General features: G+C 47.2%; 1 protein-coding gene across 5 annotated transcripts in view; it reads right to left on the bottom strand.

The window, feature by feature from the left end:
• DNMT3A (DNA methyltransferase 3 alpha) overlaps window positions 1–20,978 on the bottom strand; it is a 1,977,379-nt gene that overhangs the window by 641,627 nt on the left and 1,314,774 nt on the right. For all 5 annotated transcript variants that reach the window (XM_086928111.1, XM_086928112.1, XM_086928113.1 and 2 more), the window contains one exon: window positions 6,729–6,875. In XM_086928111.1, coding sequence (XP_086784237.1) covers window positions 6,729–6,875 — 147 coding nt within the window. The remainder of the gene's footprint in view (window positions 1–6,728; window positions 6,876–20,978) is intronic.

The following is a 20,978-nucleotide window of genomic DNA, read 5'->3' as shown; positions in this document are numbered from 1 at the left end:
TCCCTGTCGGTCGGGGCCGACGGGAATGTGGTCTGGGAGTTGGAGGCCTGGATGACCAGACTCTCGGGGGTGGGATGGGTGGACAAAAAGCATGGGCCGCCCGGGGCCGGGCGGTAGCGTCTGGCCACGTTCCTATCCACAGGCGGACCTGTGGCGGGCTTGGAACAAGTGCCTACAAGAACGTCACACAAGGCCTCATTGAACGGCAGCAGAGGCACACTGGAGCTTGACTGCGGTTTGAGTACCTCAGTGAGGAGGTTAGTCATCACGGCCGCGACGGGGAGCTTAAGGTTTAAGGCCTTAGCTGCCTTCGTCAACACTACACTATATGTAGAGCCCGCCTCCGAAGCCACAGTCGTTGGGGAGCTAAATCCAGTGTCTGGCGAAGTGTCAAGACCACTGGCCTCCCCAAGCTCATATGTCCAGTCCTGTTGAGACTGGCAATCTAGTGCCAGAGGGTCCTCAGACCCCTCCCAATCCTCCTCCTCGTCACCCGTACCCTGCAAAACAGGATCAGTAGACGGGGCCTCCTCATGGAAATAAAAATCTCTAAAGGCTGTCGGATGCGGCGCCCAGCGGCGCCGTTCCAGCGCCAGAGTTGGACCGAAGGAGGCGTTGGGGACAGCGTCCACAGCGGACGCGACACCCGTTGGGCCGGCGCAAGTGAGGTCGTAAGGTCGACCGGCGACGACCCGGATCCGGAAGCGGCTCCGGTGAGGTCCTGCGGCGCCGAGACCGAAGTCGCCGGCGGCGCCGGGGCCGCAGCACCCGGCGGCGTCGGAGCCGAAGCACCGGACCCGCTAGAACCTCCGGTCGGCCCGATTGGCCCGAAGGCGCCACGGAACCCGACTGAGGAGGGAGGGACCTCATGGCCATGAGGTACCGCTCGATCTCCTCCGGCGTCGCGCCGTGCCCAGGGACCCGAAAGTGTGGGGCAGGCGGCGACGCTTGTGACTCCCGCGGAGCCGCGTGGGCGGTGTCGCCCGAACCCACGGCCGCATTGTGCGAGCGTCTGGGCCGGTCGGAGGAACGATGACGTCGCTCCGACCTCTCATGCCTCTTACCTGAGGACTTGGAGCCTGACGACCGATGTCCACTCCCGGAGCTTCGATGACTCCGACCTCGCGACCTGACCCTCGACCTCCCGTGGGACCGGGACCGGGACCTGGAGCGGCGCGGGGCCGACTGCCTCAGCTCGAGTCGCTTGCGGGACCGCTCCCGCCTAGCCTTCGACGTCAGGGCCCGGCAGTCGGAGCAGGTTCAATCATCATGGTCGAGGCCTTAGCACTTCAGGCACCGGCGATGGGGGTCCGTGACCGACATCAGTCGGTCGCACTTCGAGCAGGGCTTGAACCCAGGCATCCCTACCGGCACAGATAGAGTTGAAGACTCGATAGAAAATGAGTGATCAAAAAGATCAAAAGTTCAGTCAAAAAGTGACTGGGGGTAGAGCTTCTCCGGATCTGCGCTAGCTGGCGCAGAAAAAAGAAGAACTGACGTCAGCGCGCATGGGCGGCGTCTAAGTACTCCGACGACGTCATTCCGGCGCTAACGCCGCCGACGACGACGGACGCGGAGCCACAGACGACGCCTACCGACGCGCAGGGGTATTGCTACGCAAAAGTTTCCGGATCCAGTCTGACGCCTGGGGATATTCTAAGGTAAGGAATCTATCACTAACGTGTCTCTTTCAGATACTTATTTATTTGAATTAAGCAGTCTGGTGTGGACTCAGTCCTTGCATGCACTTATTGTCTCAGTGGATGAATGTGTTGTATAGTCACTTTACACCTAAGCTTCGGGTGCCTGCCGGCTCGGTCCAAGCTACCCCCCGGGGACCTAGCGAAGCCCAGTTCCTACACCTCCCCAAATAAAACTCTCTCATTCCCCCAGAGAACTTATATTGTAACTACAATTTGTATTCTGGTGGAGTCCAGGTCCTTGAAGATAAATATCTATCCTTCTTTAATTCGGAATGCACTCTATAGTTCTTCTATCATGTTATGTTATGTTATGTTAACTGGATTTATTACGCGCGCAGCAGCTGCCCCAGCAAAGGGGCGTCCTGGCGCGAGGACAAAAGCCAGGGGACCGAAACTAAGAAAACACAACAACAGAACTAGGGTGCCAAGGGGAAAAGGAAGGTTTTTACCGCCTTCCTGAAAGCGAGGAGCCCCTCAATGGCCCGGATGTGGACAGGCAATGAATTCCATAGCTTAGCAGCAAGGACTTGAAAGGAACGTCCGCCAGCCCTGGATCTCTTAAAGCGGGGAATTGTGGCAAGATGTAAAGCAGAGGACCTCAGAGTGCGAGTAGGCACATAGGGAGAGATGAGTTGCTGGAGAATGGGAGGGGAAGAGAATTTAAGGATTTTAAAAGTCAAAATCAAAGTTTTAAATTTAATTCTCTGTGCCACTGGAAGCCAATGGAGGTTATAGATAGTTCTCCTAGCTGAGCAGAATTTGGGCAAGCCAACCAGAGCCCTGGCGGCAGCGTTCTGAACACGTTGGAGGCGGGAGAGCTCAGCCTGGTTGACTCCAAGAAAAAGGGAGTTGGCGTAGTCCAATTTGGACAAGATCATGGCTTGCACGATAAGTTGGCGGGTGGGAGCGTCAAAAAATTTAAAAGTGGACCGAAGCTGACGCAGAATCCCAAAACAAGATGCAGCAGTCTTTTTTGTGTGGGTGGAAAAACTCAACTGGGAGTCAAACCACACCCCGAGGTTTTTTACTTCAGTAACGGGGGTAGGAGTGGAGCCGAGCTCTTGAGGCCACCAGCTATCGCCCCACAGATGAATTTGTTTTCCCACAATGAGCACCTCGGTTTTCTTAGCGTTCAATTGCAGGAAATTGTCATTCATCCACTGGGCCACGGATATAAGTCCCTCGCGGAACTTGGCTGCTTCGAGATCGGAAACCCCACTAAGTGCAACCGCCAGCTGAGTGTCATCTGCGTAGGACACGATGGAAAGGTTCCCACGCATGGCGACATCAGCTAGCGGCTGGACATAAAGATTAAATAAGGTGGGGCTTAAAGCCGATCCCTGTGGAACTCCCTGGGCAATCGCATGTGGTGTGGATTCGAAGGGGGGAGTAGTGACCCTGAAGGAGCGATCAGATAGAAAAGATCTGAACCAATCAAGAGCCAACTTGTCCACCCCAGCCTCAACCAGACGTTGGAGTAGGATGTCATGGGAGACAGTGTCAAAGGCGGCACTTAGATCGAGAAGCACAAGTGCCGCCGTATGACCAGAATCCACCAGCATACGAAGGTGTTCAGCCATGTACAGGAGCGCAGTCTCAGTACTGTGACCGGGCCTAAAACCATTCTGCGTAGGATCTAAAATGTTTGCAGAATGGAGATGGTTAGCAAGAATGGTATTGACATGAGCCTCAGTCAATTTGGCAGCCCACGGGAGGAGCGAGATGGGGCGGTAGTTTTCTGCTTTTTTGGGGTCCAGAGCAGGTTTCTTCAGAATAGGGACCACCTGAGCCTGTTTCCAGGCAAGGGGTACCGAACCCGAAGTCAAGGACAGGTTGATAAGTTCACGAAGAGGAGGGAGGCAAAAGGAAGGGGAATCTCTGAATTGTGCAGGCCGCAGGGGGTCTTTAGGAGAGCCTGATTTCACCCTGATAGCAAGTTTATCAAACTCCTCCATAGAGAGCTCTGAGAGATGGGATAATGACATAGGGGTTTTAGAGGTAGCTGTGGCACTGTGGCGAGGGTCAGTAGAATTGGGAAAGGCGCGATAAATACCTTCCACTTTGTCAACAAAAAAAGTGGCCAAATCCTCACAATGGGAGGGAGAGCAGATCACAGTAGTAGAGGTTCTGCAGGTGGCAAGGTCTTTCAGTGCTTTAAAGATAAGTTTGCTAGGGTTATTGCTAGCATTGAACTCACGAGAGAAGTGGGAGGCTCGGGCCCTACAAATAGCTCTGTGATATTTCTTGGTGGTGGCGCGGTACAAGGCTTTCTTGGCCGGATCATAGGACTTACGCCACATGTGTTAGGGCCTGATTTATATATTGGCGGAGAGAGAACTGCTTCGCAACGAAGTTCGCTCCCCGCCAATATAGTGGTCCGCCCACCGCATTTACATACGAGCGGAACTTAGGGTTAATTACAGCAGAGACTATGCTGTCTCTGCTGTGAATAATCCCCTCCAATGCCTTTGGGGAGGGAGGGCAGTCAGCAAAATGGCTACATATCCGCCCACCCAATTTGAAAGGATAGACATGTAATCATTTTTTACTGTTTCTTAAGGGCAAGTAAAACCTGGTGGTACGAAACAGTAAAATCATTATAATGCTCCCTCACCATTGGAGTAAACTCCCTTGACGAGGGGGAGCATCATATCTTTTCTTGTCGGAAAGAAAATCTTGATTTTCTTTATGAGGAGAATAATGAATGTCTCTGTGCTGCAGGGACGTGCCCTGTGCCCTGCTGCTGATGCCCCACAGCAGAGTAAAATACCTTAACGGGAACCGCCACTGTGGTTCCAGGCAAAGCTTTTATAAATGATCGCCTGCCTGGTGGTCATTTATAAATCTGGCAGTTGGTACTTCCACCAGGGCTAGGGAGTAATTTACTCCATTATCCTGGCGGACACCAGGCAGTCTACCAGGATATAAATCAGGCCCTTAGTTTAACCCTTCAATGCTGGCCACCTATGCTCAAAGTAAAAGATAGGCTTTACAGTATGGCCACAGAAGGCCTCGCTTCCAAATTCGAAATGTTAATCACTCCAGAATGTCTAACTAGGAAAGGCAGTGTTTAGAAGTGCATTGCTGCTTTGGTATCAACAAACACACATAACCCGGTGATATTTGCTAGTCTAGGTACAACATGTCAATTTACAAAGGTCTCTGGACAGAAAAGTAAGGAAAATATTTCTTAGATGTAACACAATATTTGCTGCTTATGTTGTGGATTACATTTTGTGCACTATCCTGCCATCTAGTATTGGGTTTGGAACATTTGAACTTGTTTGTTACAATAGTTTAAGCTTTGCTTTCGAGAACAACCCCTGCTCATGCACCAGAAACCACAACGCATCAGTTTACAGGTGCTACCTTATATTAGGTTATTCTCCTCAACCACCACCACAAGGAGAAGGTATGTCTGCTTAAACATGAGCAGAGTAGTTTGTAATAATTAATAAAGACAACTAGTACAAATTTCCATTTAATGGGCAAGTGGGTGGCACATTTGAATCTACAACACGTCCCACTGCGAATAGTTGGTTACAAGTAAGTTACATTTTCCATTTGCAGCAAGTGTTATTGTAAATCAAATGCAGGGCAGTGAATTAAGAACAAAGCTCGACCCCCAAAATACTTACGTAAATGGGAAGCAGTTATAGAAAATATTTTTCTGTTTTATTAAATTAAATTATGCCCTTTATTTACATGGCTGTAAATAAAGGGCATAATTTAATAAGCTAGAACAATTGATTTTGTCAAAGGGTCAAAACAGCAAAATATAAAAATGGGCCTATTGGCTTTATTCACCCCCAGGCACAGATCTGGGTTAAATCCATAATTTGTTTGCTCACCATGCCACCCCAGTTTGCACCCAGCCATATGCAAATCAATCTTAACCCTGCTCTCCATGGGAATAGTCCAGCCTGAACTGCCAGGCCAGGTCCTCCCTGGACCGGAAAACAAGCATCCTGGAGCCGATTTCCTGGTATCACCACTCATCAGCCAATTGCTCTGTGTGCATTTGTCGCCCTACGTGCGACAGGTATGCCCAGACGTGGGTCCTGTGCTGGCCATGCCACTGGAGTCAAGATATACATGCTGATGAGGGGTGATGCCCTGAAACTGGTCCCAGGATCCTGGTTTCCGTTCCGGGCGGACTTGGCCTGGCCGTTTGGGCTGGACTTTTCACAAGGGGGAGCATGGTCAAGACTGATGTACATATGGCTGGGTCCAAACTGGAATGGTATGGTGAGCAAAAAACTATGGATTTAGGCCCAGATCTTTGTAATGGGGTGAAGGTTTGACATTGTTCAGTACTGCGTCCATCAACTGTTCTTTTTGCATTTGTCACCCAAAGGGAGATGGGAATGCCCAGATGTGTGTACCGTGCTTGCCATGACAATGGAGTCGAGCTATCCAGGCTGATGAGGGGTGTACACCCTGAAACAGGTCCCAGGATGCTGGTTTCCAGTCCTGGGAGGACTGGTCTGGCAGTTTGAGCTGGTCTGTTGCCATGAGGAGCAGGGCTGAGACTGATTTGCATATGGCTTGGTCCAAACTTGAATGGCAGGGTAAGCAGACAATGTATTTAGGCCCAGATCTCTGTAGTGCATTCCATCCATCAATTGTTATTTTTTCAATATCAAATACAACCATCTATCACTTTTGGGGGAAACTTATTTACAAGGAGGTATTCAAGTTGATCATACAAAATTTACCAGTAAGTTTAATGTGTCAATACTTTGGTATTTTATGGAACGTGGTTACCATCTACATGCCGGAGACATACATTTCCATGTGAAAGATTATTAGAATGATACATCAAAATATGATCCTAGCTGATAAAGCAGGTGAGTATTCTCGTTGACATCCTTTCTTATGGAAGCAACAGTCACATATAGCTATCTGACATATAACATATACCTTTATCAGTATACAATGGAAAAACAATTCCTCAGATAAAATGGAATGAAAGGTCGGTCTCCCTTGTGCATGTCTACTTATTGTTTTCTTACTGCTGCTTACCTCTAGTGCGCTCATCTATGATCTCCTTGATTTTCGGTTTTTCTGTGCTTTTCCGGGGTTTTTTGGCTGGTGGAGGAGGGGCATAAGCGGCAGCATCTGATTCTACCCAGATCTCTGTGTAAACTTCTTTGTAGGGATCACGCTCCTCTGAAAACAATATTGAGAACAGTCAGCGCATAGAATGCACAACTCAAGATTTTGCCTGTGCAGCATAAATTTGTTACAGATCAAATATAATATGCTGCTATGTATTAATTTTTCCAGGCATTTACAAGCAATTCCAAAGTACATGAAGAGGAAAAAGCTTGACCATTATCTGCAATGGATATACCCATTTTACTGTAGAACAACCATTCGTTAGTTCATCCCCCAGTATCAGATACTCAACTACTCTCGCTTCAGGAGCCTATTCCTCATTATGGATCATCATTTTAACATATTCTTATATTGTGAAGAATCAAACTATGCAAGTGCCCCACAATCTTAGATTTCTTTTGGAGCAAAAAAAAAGACTTATTTCACAGTGCTTATGAAACGCAGTAGATGGAGATAGTGGTGCATGATTTGAAACTAGACGGCAACATGGGGGGGGGGGGGGGGGGGGGATATTGTCACAGACCCATTACTTTAGTCCATAGCTATACATCTTCCAGAGATTCACACACCTAGTTCAACCGTTTTAAAACTTACATGTATCTATAATCAGGAAAAATAATTCACAGTGATCATGACAAGTCCCACGTCTGTAACCCATCATAGTCTCAATTACCATAACTTTGAGACAGCTGTTACTGTGTAATTGGATTTCATTCAGGACATGCACTGTAGCCTTCAAGTGCTCATCAATAATCCACAAAGGAAGCACAATTTTCACCTATTACTGCTTAAGGCATTACAAAAATCATCCTAGGGACTGAATCCAAACATGTCATTCAGGCCCTTTTACATTATGGATTTTGGTAACTCCCTTGCAGGGATTCCAAACTACAATCCATGAATCAGCACTATTAACAGATATGCTTTTTTCCAGGTAATCATACATGAAAATTTGCTCATGGCACCATCAAATATGCAAATCTGTACTTTGCCATTAAAAGTTCTAGAACAATATTTTTGAGTGAAATATTGTGTCATGCCATTTATATTACTTCTGTGTATGTGCAATAAGAAAAGAGTACTAACTTGTAATCCAATTCTGCATCATAGCAATCTCTATTGAAGTCAAAAGCATTTTGAATTCTCTCCACCTGTCTGCCTGGACCCATACTACTGTACCACAGATATGAAGTTCAACCAACATGACAGGGTGTGAGGAATCCATTTGTTCATAGAACGGATGTAAAAAAGTTGTAGAAAAAAATTAACTTGATAGACTTCTAATGTAACACAGAGTGAACAGAGACCTGTGGCTTCAAGAACTCCAGAAGGTACTTCTACCTTGTGATGCCTTGTACTGGCAATTTGCCTCACAGACTCAGTGCTTTTCTGCGAAAAAAATCAGGATCAGATTTTCCAATGTCCAACTCAAGAAATCCAGAGAGGTGGGTGGGTTGTTTGATTTCAATGAAGAGTCTTACAATTCAGAATTAGGACTACAATTACATTTTTCTTCAACATCGTAAGATCTTCATTGATGGTCATAAACATCTTAATCAAGTAGTAAGCTTAATAATTCAGTAGCAGCTGTTGGGCAGAAGGAAAGAATTAAAAAATGTAATAAATATTCTCTGCTTTTATATATATTTAAATAGGTTTATCTTATAATAAATATATGTAAACAGATATCTATACATACATATATATATATATATATATCATGTTAAATGAATAATTTAAAGATGTACATAAAGTGAACAGTTTATTTTTACAATCCAATTGCTACTTGAAGAGATTCTTTAGTGGTTCATGCCATACTCTAGAATCTGTTTGAGCATATATATCAAGGCAATAATGTCTAGAAAAGCTGTGCATTGATTTCCAATTGCTAAGCCACAAATGTCTGCAAAAGGAACATTTTGTAGCCATGCGTCAGAAGCTGCCCTGGCTCTAGTAGAATACGTTTAGGTCTACTAGGAAGATATTTGGTGCTTGTTGGTAGCTAGATGCATAGTACAACCCCTCAAGCAATGGATTGTTTAGAGGTTTATTTTCATTTTCTAAAGTTATCATAGATAACAAACATGTGATTAGACTTAAATTTTGCTTTAAGGAGATACTCTTTTAGAACCCTTTTGAGGTCCAAGGGTGGCTGTATTTTTCAGTCGAAGTGGAATGGTTGGGGGAAAAGGTTGGTTATTTGATAGACTGGTTCATATGAAAACCTTAGTTAAGAATGCTGGATTTGTTCTCAATACTACTCAACTACAGTAGAATATAGTGTAGGGTTCTAATGCAGAGTACACTTGTATTGTGTTAACATCTTTCGCAGAAGTAATAATTAAAAAGGCTGCTTTCTAAGAAAGGTGTTGCAATGTCGCCGTACAGAGTTCAAAAGGTGGGTCCATTAATTTGGTTTAGACCAAATTAAGTTCCCTTGACAGGAGGGAATATCTTTTTTCAGTCCTTTCAGAAAATCCTCAACTACAAGTAGTTTGAACAAAGAAGTTTGTAAGGGCCTTATCCTATACACTGTGATGGAAGCTACATCAACTTTTATCAAGAATAATTTTAGTTTTAATTGAGCCAAATGTAGTAAATACAGAAGCATTACTTCTTATTGGCACATACTGGGATTATGACCATTGTTTTGGCACCAGATGCACATTCTTTTCCCATTTCTACGCATAGCACTGTCTGGTAGAATGATGCTTGCCTTCTTTTAAGATTTGCATTCATGTCGGAGGCAGTCCTAGATGGCTGCACTGCCTTACTTGAGGAGTCATGCAGCCAAATTCAACTAGGTCAGGTTTTGATGTAAAATTTGGTCCTGAAGTCTCCATAACAGAATGAGTTTGAGTGGCAGTCTCTTGCATAGAGCCAACAACGGTGAGCACAGATTAGCAAACCACCATTGTCTTAGCCACCCTGGCGCTATCTAGATCATCTTCCCTGGTGACATGGACGATTTCTGAATTACTAAAGGTGTCTGGGGAAGGTGAGTTAAAGCGTACAGAAATCTTGAGACCAAGTCATCAAAAGGGCTTTGCCTTTCGACCGGTGGTTTGGTCGCCAAGTCACTGTTTATGTCTCGCCTGGATTGTCTGCTTGCCGGCTGTCGTAACGATATTTCTCAACTTTGGAATCATGTTTACTCCAGCCAGCTCAGAGGCGCAGGGGGTCACGGGGAGGGCAAGGGGATCCCGGCACACTCTAGGTGCATTTCTGCCGAGGCAGCAGCGTGTTCATTTTTGCATCGCACTTTCACTTAAATTAAAAGCGCAATGCAAAAATAAACACGCTGCTGTGTGCGTAATGGCGACAGCTTGTCTATTGAGTACTGTTTAAAAGTGTCACCGCGTGCCACCAACGTAAGCACTCTGCCCAAGACTTGGGGCTCGCAGTGACAGTGAGTTGAGGCAGTGCTGACAGGCTCACACCTGCTATAATATAGCATTACATAATTATAATAATTCCACGCGGTGCGGCTCTGAAGAACAGACTGTCGTCATAGAAGTATTGTCCAATGACATACTACTACATGCCGTTGGGCACCCAGTGCCACGGGGGACGTCACATCCGATTCCTGCTGCTGGAGCGGGGAGTTTGAGAAAGCGGCTCTGCATATTTAATGATTGGGCCCCTTGCAGCAGTGCTGCTCACACAGCGTGGGCCCCGCCATGATATATCTCTGCTATTTTACCCCGCCGCAGCTGCCAAATTATTGCTGCAGCCAACTCGAGGGAGACAGAGTCGAAAAGTCGGTGACCCACTGGGTCTGTGACTGTGACTGGGTAGCCCCGACTGCGACTCACAGGAGTCAGGACAGCCTCACTATCAATGCGGACTCAGCCGCGGGCTAGGCGGCAAACTCGAATTTCCGTGGCCTGTGAAGGCTCGACTAGGCCTCGCATGAACTCAGACAGCCAGCAATGAAGCACAACCCGCCACAGACAGTCCTCCAGACATACTCTCATTTGCGGCCGGGCCGCGACCCAAGTAAGTAACACACAGGGGTTAACTTATGTGTGAAGTGCGCCTAATGCATATTGGTTCCGTGTTTTGTTTTGTTGCAGTTTTATATAGCGCAAACTCAAGCTCCGCTCTCACTTTCATAGTAGCAGACGTGCTGTCGCCGTACTGCCTGACACCTCCTCTCCCCACCCCCACTACTCAGCAGGAGCAGCGGTGCCACTGAGTCACAAACACCATCTGGCAGGAAGAACAGTGGTCGGCAACGGCAAGGTAACTGGTACAGGATCACCTAAATGCCCTGTAAATGCAGCGTGTGCGCTTGAAAAAGCATTTCTTCACCTTGCTGTATATGTTTGTTTCCACTCTAGTTCTAACATGTTCCAAGTAATGTGCAAATTCAACAGATACTAATCTAGGGCCGAAAGAGAGTATATCCCAGCAGCACCAGGCAACCACTCAACCTCAAGAGGCAAAACGCTTCCAGAGGAGCACATTTCCTCTGCCAGCAAATATTAAATAACATTACTATGATAACAGAGGAATAAAGAAAAACATTAGGCGCAATAGTTTCAGTCCCAGTGCAAACCACCACTCTTCTTCAGAGGTTCATCCTGCCATTGAGACTGGCTTTTCTTTTTGTTTTCATGGTCCCATTTTTCAAAGCAGCCATCCTGTCTCTGTGCCTCTGCACTCCACGTATACACGTGTCTCCTCTGAAGTCATAATCCCTTGTTCACGCTGCCCCCCCACTTTCACAACCCTTTGTGCACATCTGTTATGCTTACATGTTATAAACATTAGGCGCACAAGCGTGAGTCCCAGCAAAAACCGACATTCTTCTCCACAGGTTCATCCTGCCATTTAGACAGTTCTTTCTTTTTGTTTTGAAGGTCCCATATTGCGCTTCCGCAACCCACATATACACACGTGTCTCCTCGGAAGTGATGAGCCCGTGTGCAAACTGCCTACTGCAAGTAAGGGATGTAGTTGTATTTGTAAATAACAGCAACATTCCCGGGTGGTTATCCTGCCATCCCCTCAGGGTTTCTCTTATGGCCCCAGAAGCTAAATCTTGAACCTTTAATAAGAGTGGCAAAGCCTTCACGGACACCGCTCTATGCAATGCAATAGGTGTTGCTTTTGGTATTGTAAATAACAATGCCTTTACATTTTTATAAAGGCATTGACATTTACAATGTCAATAGTTCACAATAATGTAATTGCGAGACCTATTGCATTGTAAATACTTGTTTTGTTTTCTGCCATAGTAAAGCGATCTATAGATGCCTTTTTGAATGTTCTGCAAAAAACGTATTCATCCAACATTAAACTCGTCACTTTCTTCATAGTACCTGCTTAAAGCATCTGTACAACAGTTTATTACACCTGGTATATGAACCACTGTAATGTTGATCTTAGCTAACACCCAATGCCAAATTCTTTGAGCTTCCAGTGATAGTGTCCTCGATTTGGTGCCTCCCTGTTTGTTAATGTAAAACATACTGGTTTATTTGTCTATTTGAATTGTGATTGTTGAGCAGTATGGACAGAAAGAACACTTACAGAGCTAAATGCATTGCTCTCAATTCCAACAGATTTTGGGTACGTCTGCTGCTTTTGGGATTATCGACCCAGAACAGCTAGATGATCTAGACGCACTTCCCAACCTAAGAAGAAGGCATCTTTTACAATACTTTGCACTGTCTTCTCTTTCTGAAACCGAACTCCTTGTAGTAGATTGTTCCTGATAATGCACCAACTCAGAAATTGCTTGAGAAAGTGTTTCTTAAGTCACTTGGGCATCGTTTGGTTTGTGTTAATAGACCGTTCTAATGTGCTTTTAATGATATGCTGGAATTGTATTATTAACTTTGTTCCGTTTTCTCCTCTTTCCGACACTGGGCATTTATCACTTTTGTACGCATTTAGAGATGTCACATGGTTTTCACACATTCACAAATTCCCTAATGATATGTAATAGAGTGTGTAACTTAGTTTAATTTAAATGTTATGATGTCAGTACAATTTCTCTCCTGTGGTCTCCACGCGTGTTGGGTGACGCTATTTCTTTCGGCCACTAAAATGTGGGTTATTACTCGTGTTACTGTGGACATGGATGCCATGCCCCGGTCTTAGGTTATCTTTTTCTATCCCCAGCCCTGAGGAGTTGTAGAACACTGTTTTTTACAATGAAACACGTGTCGGCTGGCTGTTTGTAACCTACAAATGATGACCAATTAAAAGGGAGAACTTATACTCCGGAATATACTGCAACGATGGATGGTTTCTTCGTCTTCAGAACATTTACTTACACATTGTATGTTGATATTTTTAGTGCGCAGGACTGTTGCGAATTTGTGCTTGTGTGGCTTGCTCCACACGGATTGAGGGGTTTTAAGTGTCTCCCCTCCCTGACAGCACCATTCTAATACATTATACTTATTATTGAAAGAACGTTAATACTGCTAGAGCGCCACCACTTCCTGCCCACTAAAACCCATTTCCTTTTTAGAAAAATGTCCATGACTGGTTGTAAAAGACCAGGAACCAATGGCAGCAAAGGCCTTGACACGCGCCTCAGATGCAGAGTCTCAAATATAACAGATGTAGATGTCTGAGTTGCGGACATCTCTATGTTTAACTTTTGTGCTCCTCTTGATAGGACTGTCTCTCATCCCATTCTGTTGCATCGCCTGGAGGAGATTGGGGTGGGTGGGTCCGCCCTCCAGTGGTTCCGGTCCTTCCTCGATGGTCGCTTCTTCAGCGTTGCGGTGCCACCGTTCCAGTCCAAGTTCCATCCTCTGAAACAGGGAGTGCCGCAGGGATCCTCGCTGAGTCCCACGTTGTTCAATCTATACGTGAGACCGCTGGCTGAGGTGGTCAGGCAGTGGGGCATGACCATGGTGTCATATGCCGATGACACCCAGCTAGCGGTTACGATCAGCGGGGATGCGGACCAGGATGCCCCCAGGTTTCAGAGTGGACTTAGGGCGGTGGCAAGCTGGATGAAGGCCAACTGTCTCCAGCTCAACGCGAAGAAGACCGAGATCATGATTGTCGGTAGAAGGGCGGATCTCTGGGGGGACAGGTGGTGGCCTTCGGAGCTTGGGTCGGCCCCTCTTCCGGTGACGGAATTAAAAAACCTGGGAGTGTGGATGGATCCCACTCTCAGATTTGTGGGGCACACGAAGAAAACGGCTGCCTGTTGTTTTGGAATCCTCCGGGCTCTGCGACCAGTCCTGAAGTTCTTCGACCCCCGCACCCGGCAGTTGGTAATACAGGCGACTGTTATATCGCGCCTGGATTATGCCAGCTCTCTCCTGGTGGGGGCTAACCTGGCTGAAGTCACCCGCCTCCAACGCGTGCAGAATGCTGCCGCTAGAGCAATCGTTGGTCTTCCTAGATCCTGCCCCGTTTCCAGTACTTTGAAAGCATTGCACTGGCTGCCAGTCAGGGCCAGAATTCAATTCAAGGTACTGTGCCTGGCCTTTAAGATTCTAAAGGGTACGGGCCCTCAAATTCTTACGGACCTCCTGTCCTGGTACGTCCCCACTCGTCCTTTGAGATCTTTGGGCCAAGCTCTTACTATCACCCCTCGATATAAGTTGTGCCGTGTTGGTGGTCGTTCCTTCCGGGTCAAAGCAGCCGAACTGTGGAACTCCCTCCCAGTGGAGATTCAGCTGTTGGAGGATCTTTTCTCCTTCCGTAAGGCTATTAAAACCTTCTTATTTTAACTTGGTTCCTTTTCTTTAGCTGTTGTGTTTCCTGTGGCTGTTGCGTGTTACCTTGCCATGCGCCAGGACGCCCCTTAGCTGGGGCAGCTGTGCGCAGTACAAATTCACGTAACATAACATAACATAACATCATGGAAGGTGTTGATGTCGTCGACAGGTAACACTGTAGGGTGGACTGTCCGTAAGAGTGGGGGAATAATCCCTCTTGGAGGTGTAGGTCGAGGAGGATGACCAAGAAGGTGATCTTCATCTCCTATGACGACCATAAGAAGCAGATTTACATGATGGAGACTTGTCCCGATGGCGACCACTGGAAGGTGTGGTGGGTGATCAGTCAACTGCTTGCAGCAGCCGAGCCAAGGGAGATCTATGCAGAGGACTTTAATAGTCCAAAGGCTGCTGCACCTGTGCTGAAATTCTTTTCTGCCAGTGATGGACTGGGAGAAGCCACCTGGCAGAGAGATGAACATAGGGAGATCTGTGGTCTTTTCCTCGTTGCGTAGGCGGAGCTGTGATCTGCGGGTTGGATTACTGCACCCACCGTTCTGGAGATGGAGAAGACGAGCTTCTCGATGTCAAGATGACTTGTGGAGATCCTGCAGCCGACACTGAAGGCTCGGAGAGGTCTTTTGACGTGGAATGGTGTCTCTCTGAGGTCGAATGATGTGACAACATCAATAATTCTGAGTGCATCAACGTCAAGTGGCTATGCGCCACCAAGACCTGTGAGTTCATTGAATGAGACCTTGGCCTCGACGTCAGCCGTGTAGATTACTTCGGCGTCAACCGATGTACCATCGACAGAGATTTATATATCGAAGTTGGAAGAGGAGTACCCAACGGAGAACCAAGCCTCGACATCATACGAGGAAAAGGGGAAATCTTTCTCAACGTCGAACCTCTCGACATCAACGATTTAGATCTCGACGTTGAGCGTCTCGTGGGCTGCAATGGCGGAGTTTGCCTCAACGTCGAATCCCTTTTTGACGTCACAGGAGAGCTGGGCTTCGACATTGAGCGCCGTCTTGAAGGCTGCAACTGAGGGGTACGCTTCGACGTCTAACCCTTTTTTACCGTCCTTTAAGACCTAGGCCTTGACGTTGCCTGCCGCCTGGTTGATGCCAAGGATGGGCTGTGCCTCAATGTCGAACTGACAGCGACGCCGGAGAGCGATGTCTCAACGCTGGCTGATCCCGCACCAACAGAGAGCAACTCCTCGACGCCGACCTTCGCCGGGTTAACAGCGGCAGTGGATTTGACACGGACGATGGACCTCTGTGTTTGGAAGTCTTCGATGACGACCAATGTTCTCTCGACTTCGAGCCCGCCGTAGATGGGATTGTCGTCGACGTTTTCTTCACCGATGAAGAACAGACCGGAACTTTGCTTCTGGAAGATGATCTGGGTCTCTTTTTCTGTTTCACAGGAGACCTGCCTCTAGAGAGTCCATAAGGATAAGTTACTTACCTGTCATCCTAGTTCTCTTCCGGGTTATCCTCATCAAAGTCATAAGCACTGAATATTCCCGCCCATGTGCAGGGACCCCGGAAATAATAAAAAAAATATATGGAAACCATATATGTACAGATATATATATATATATATATATCATTTTTTCTCATACCAATGCAGCTCTCAAATGGAGGCTAAAACAATGAACTCGCACACATAAAAGACTGAATTTGCCAATACATAAAAACACAAAAGGTTGCATTACAAACCAATAGCATAGAAAATGAAAGCATTTTCAACAAAAACTGGCACCGTGCCTTTAAGGCAGCCATGACCCCTAGCTTCCCATCATGCCTCAAGGGTGAGTAAGGTAAGTTGTTCTTTGCATAACCCTGAAGGTCAGGGCAAAAAGATACCCTTTAACACTTTAGAAAAACTATCTCATTTGCCTGGGGAGGTGGGTGGGTTGCTTATGACTTTGATGAGGATACCCCTGGACGAGAAGTAGGATTACTGGTAAGTAACAAATCCTTCTCTTCCAGGGAATCCTCATCAATAGTCATAAGCACTGAATAGAATAGCAAGCCCATCAACCACCTCCAGGCAAATGAGAAAAAACAAAGTGACCCAATAACAACCAAAAAATCAGCTGTTGAATAGATTCCGCAAGGAGGCTTGGCCTACTTGAGTGTCCGCTCTAGTATCTGAGTCAAGACAGTAGTGTCTTGTAAATGTGTGTACTGATCTACAAGTTGCCGTTTTACAGATCCCGGAGGGCGGTACATTATTGAGGAAAGCAGTTGTAGCTGCTTTTCCTCTTGTGGAATAAGCTTTGGGAACGTCCAAAAGAGGTTTCTCTGCTAACTGGTAAGCCAATTTAATGCACGAGATTATCCATCTGGAGATAGACCGTTTTGTAGCTGGGAAACCTGCCCTGACAACCATAATTAATGAAAAGGTGATCAGACTTTCTCAATGGCTTCGACCTGTCCAGATAAAACTTCAAGACCCTTTTAAGGTCCAATGAATGAAGCGCCCTATCCGCTGGAGTGGGGGGATGGGAAAAAAGGTTGGAAGAGAAATAGTTTGATTTACGTGAAAATCAGACACCACCTTCGGAAGGAAGGAAGGAAGGATGAGTTCTGAGGACTACACTATTGAGATGGAAGACTAAGTAGGGCTCTTAGGAACAGAGGGCCTGTATCTCGCTCATCCTATGAGCTGAGGTGATAGCCACCAAGAAAGCCGCCTTCCACGTAAGGTGTTGCAAGCTTGCTTTGTGGATCGGTTCAAAGGGTGGACCCATCAATTTTGACAATACCAGGTTCAGATCCCAAGGAGGCGAAGGAGGTCGGACCGGAGGGTAGACTTTCTTAAGAACCTGCAGGAAATCCTTCACCACTTGTAACTGAAAGAATGAGGGCTGAGAAGGAGAAAGCCTGTAAGCCGTGATGGCAGCCAGGTTTACCTTAATACATGAGAATTTTAAACTTGCTTTGGCTAGGTGAAGCAGATAGGGCAAGATCACATCTTCCTGCCCCTTGGAGGAACTACAATTATTTTGCACACACCATATATGTAAACACACTTCCATTTGCAAGCATAAGAGTGCCTTGTTGAAGGTCTCCTTGCCTCTTTCAATATGGACATGCAGTCTTGAGGTAGACCTAGATGTCCATACTGGAGGCCCTCAGGAGCCATGCTCCCAAGTTCAGTGATGGAAAGTTGGGGTGATGAATCCTCCTGTTCATCTTGGACAGCAGGTCCGGTCTGCATGGCAGCCTCTTGTGTGGCTTCACTGACATATGTCCGGGTACCACCACTGCCTCGGCCAGACTGGAGCAATCTGAATCATCGTGGTGTTAGAATGCGATAGCTTGGTCACCACCTTCGGGATGAGAGGCAAGGGTGGAAAGGCGCACACAAATGCCCCTGACCAGCTGATCAAAAGGGCATTCCCCTTCGATCCTGGTCTGTAGTACCTTGAGGCAAAGTCTCTGCATTTTGTGTTTTCTTCGTCTGCAAACAGATCTAGGCTTGGACGGCCCCAAGCCTGGAAGATGTTGTCGACCACATCGTAGTTGAGAACCCAGTCCTGCTGTTCCTCGAAGTGGCGGCTGAGGGCCTCCGCTTGAGTATTCTGGTCTCCCGGCAGATGAACTGCTGTGATGGATAGTTTCCTCGCCAGTAGCCAATGCCAAAGAGACTGTGCTTCCAATGACAGAGTCCTCGATCGAGTTCACCCCTGCTTGTTCAGGTAGTACATTGTGGTGGTATTGTCCGTCTGTGCTAGGATGGAACTCGTCTGAATCGAAGGAAGGAAAGCCTTGAGAGCCAGATGAACAGCCCTGAGTTCCAGCATGTTTATATGGTACAAATGCTCTTTAAAGGACCATAGGCCTTGCGTCTGGAGAAAACCCATGTGGGCTCCCCATCCTTGTAGTGATGCATCTATGATCAGAGACTGAGAGGGAGGAGTTTAATGGAACGGAACTCTAACTTCCAGGTTGTCCCTCTTCATCCACCATGGAATGGATGCTTTGGCTGCATGTGATAGACAGATCTTGTCTTCCCAGCGAGGAGACCGTTGATGCCATTTGTCCTCCAGATCTTGCTTTAGAGGACGAATTTTTGATCTGGCATTGTGCACCAGAAAAATGCAGGATGCCATCGATCCGATCAAAGAAGGCGATATGACGTACCGACGACAGGTTGCTCCTTAAAATATTTCTGCCTTTCTGAATGAGGGATAATTGTCTCTCATCCGAAATAAACAATTTTCCTAGTTCGGAGTCTATCTGAGCCCTCAGGTAGTGGATTGTTTGAGTGGGTTGCGGTGTCGACTTTTGGTAGTTCACGTGTAGGCTCAGATTTTGACAGAGCCCTAGACACTGCTGAAAATGGTTCCTCACACTCTGGGGAGAGGGGCCCTTCAGCAACCATTCGTCCAGATAAGGGTAGACGAAAATGCCTCTGTGCCACAGAGCAGCTGCCACCACTGCCATGCACTTCGTGAATACCCGGGGAGCGGATTTCAGACCGAAGGGCAGTACTTTAAATTGATAGTGGCATGTTCCGACTATGAATCGTAGATATTGCCGGTGATGCCGATTTATTGGTATATGAAAATAGGTATCTTGCAGATCCAGAGAACACATCCAATCCCCTTTGCAGAGGTGAGGATATATTTGGTGGCGAGCCAGCATGCAAAATTTTTCTCGTTTGATGGACTTGTTGGGTGCTCGCAGATCCAAAATGGGTCTGTATTCCGACATTTTGTCTTTACCAGGAAGTATCTGGAATACACTCCCGACCTCTTTGCAACTGTGGGACCTTCTCTATGGCTGACCTTTGGAGAAGCATTCCCACTTCCCCCTAGAGCATGTTGATCTGGTAGCTTGATGATTTTGTCGGAGGGATCGAGGTTGGACGACGTCGGAAAAGTAGAGAATACCCATTTTGCAGCGTACCCAGCTCCCACTGATCTTTTGTGATGTTTCGCCACTCTCGCAGATGATTTGCAACACTTCCTCCTACTGGAGCGGTGCACGGTACTGGAGGAAGCAGACACTCATTGCTTGGATGGAGGTTCCGTCGAGGTAGAGGACTGACGGTTCCCTCCTCTTCCTCTGTTGGATCGCCGGTTTTGGTACTGCGATTTTTGCTGACCTTGCTCGTTTTGGTTCTTTTGCCAATGAGGGGTTTGAACCCTCTGTTGGAAGGATTGGCGATCAGTATTGCGGCAACGGCGACAAAACTCTTTCTTCTTCTCCAGCCCTACCGCCTTCAGGGTATCTAGCTCGGTTTTCATCCGTGCCATCGCCTCATCGGTGTGCAAGCCAAACAACGATGAACCAGAAAATGGCAGGCCGAGAATCTGAGACTGTGCCTCTGGCTTCAGAGCTGTAAGGCGAAGCCATGAAGATCTTCTGGCACAAATTCCGCGGGCGTAGGAGTGTGCTGAGAGTGTAGCTCCATACCCCGCAGCACTAATGACATGGTTTGTCACTAAGCTGCCCTCTTTCAAAACTTCTACGAAGTCCTTGTGGTCTTCCTAGGGTCGCTTATCTGAAAAACGCTGTCGCTAATTCCACAATGCTTTATTGTAACGCCCCAATAGAGCTGACGCACTGGAGACTGAGCATGGATGTGGAAGTGCCACATACTTTTCTCCCCCATGTGTCTTGTGTCTTGCTCCCCTTGTCTGGTGTTACTGTAGACGAGGAGGTCACTGAGTGGGTCTTTTTGGCGGCGGCCACAATTACAGAGTCCGGTTTTGGATCGGACTTCAAAAAGGAGGGATCCTCCTCGGACGGACAATACTTTTTCAGAATTCTCGCCGGCGCAGTCTTGAGAGTGGCTGGAGTAAGAAAAATGTCCGTCACTGGCTTAAGGAGACCAGGTACCAGAGGCAGTAATGGGCGAGAAGACGTATTCTGGTTCAAAGTCTCAAAAATGACTGAAGAAGTACTCTGCTGAACAGGCATGGGGATGTTCAGCTTGGAAGCCCCCCTGGTAAGCACGTCCTGGAATGTGCTTACTTTATCCACCGGAGAGATCCTCGACAGTGGACTATCAGTAAAGGTGGGTGAGCAGTCCCGCTTTGAGGAGTATGTGGAGGAGGTGGCAGGAGTTGGAGATCTACGTCTTCTCCTTCTGCTGCGTGATCATGATCTCCTCTTAGGTGTCGGTGTAGGAGAGCAAGCACAAGGTCTTCCTCTTGGAGGAGAAAGGTCCGCATCTTGTGCTAGGCGAGCCAGCGGGGACCTGTGAGCCGGACTGGGTTCTCTTCTAATACCTGCTGCATGTGCACAATCAGCCCATTGATAATCGCTGCATCCATCTGGGAGAGGGGTGAATGGATGGAGACCCCTCCGCTCTAGCAGGATAACGACGTGGGGATTTTCTTGCTTCCTGGCGAGCCTTTTCTGCATGAGTATCAGAGAGAGAACTTTGGCTACTTGCTCTCGGCGTCGATGAAGGAGACGGAGAG

Source organism: Lissotriton vulgaris, chromosome 6 (genome assembly GCF_964263255.1).
Source record: "Lissotriton vulgaris chromosome 6, aLisVul1.2, whole genome shotgun sequence".
NCBI lineage: Eukaryota > Metazoa > Chordata > Amphibia > Caudata > Salamandridae > Lissotriton > Lissotriton vulgaris.
The sequence above is the reverse complement of the archived record's forward strand: the minus strand, read 5'-3'. Positions and strand labels throughout refer to the sequence as shown.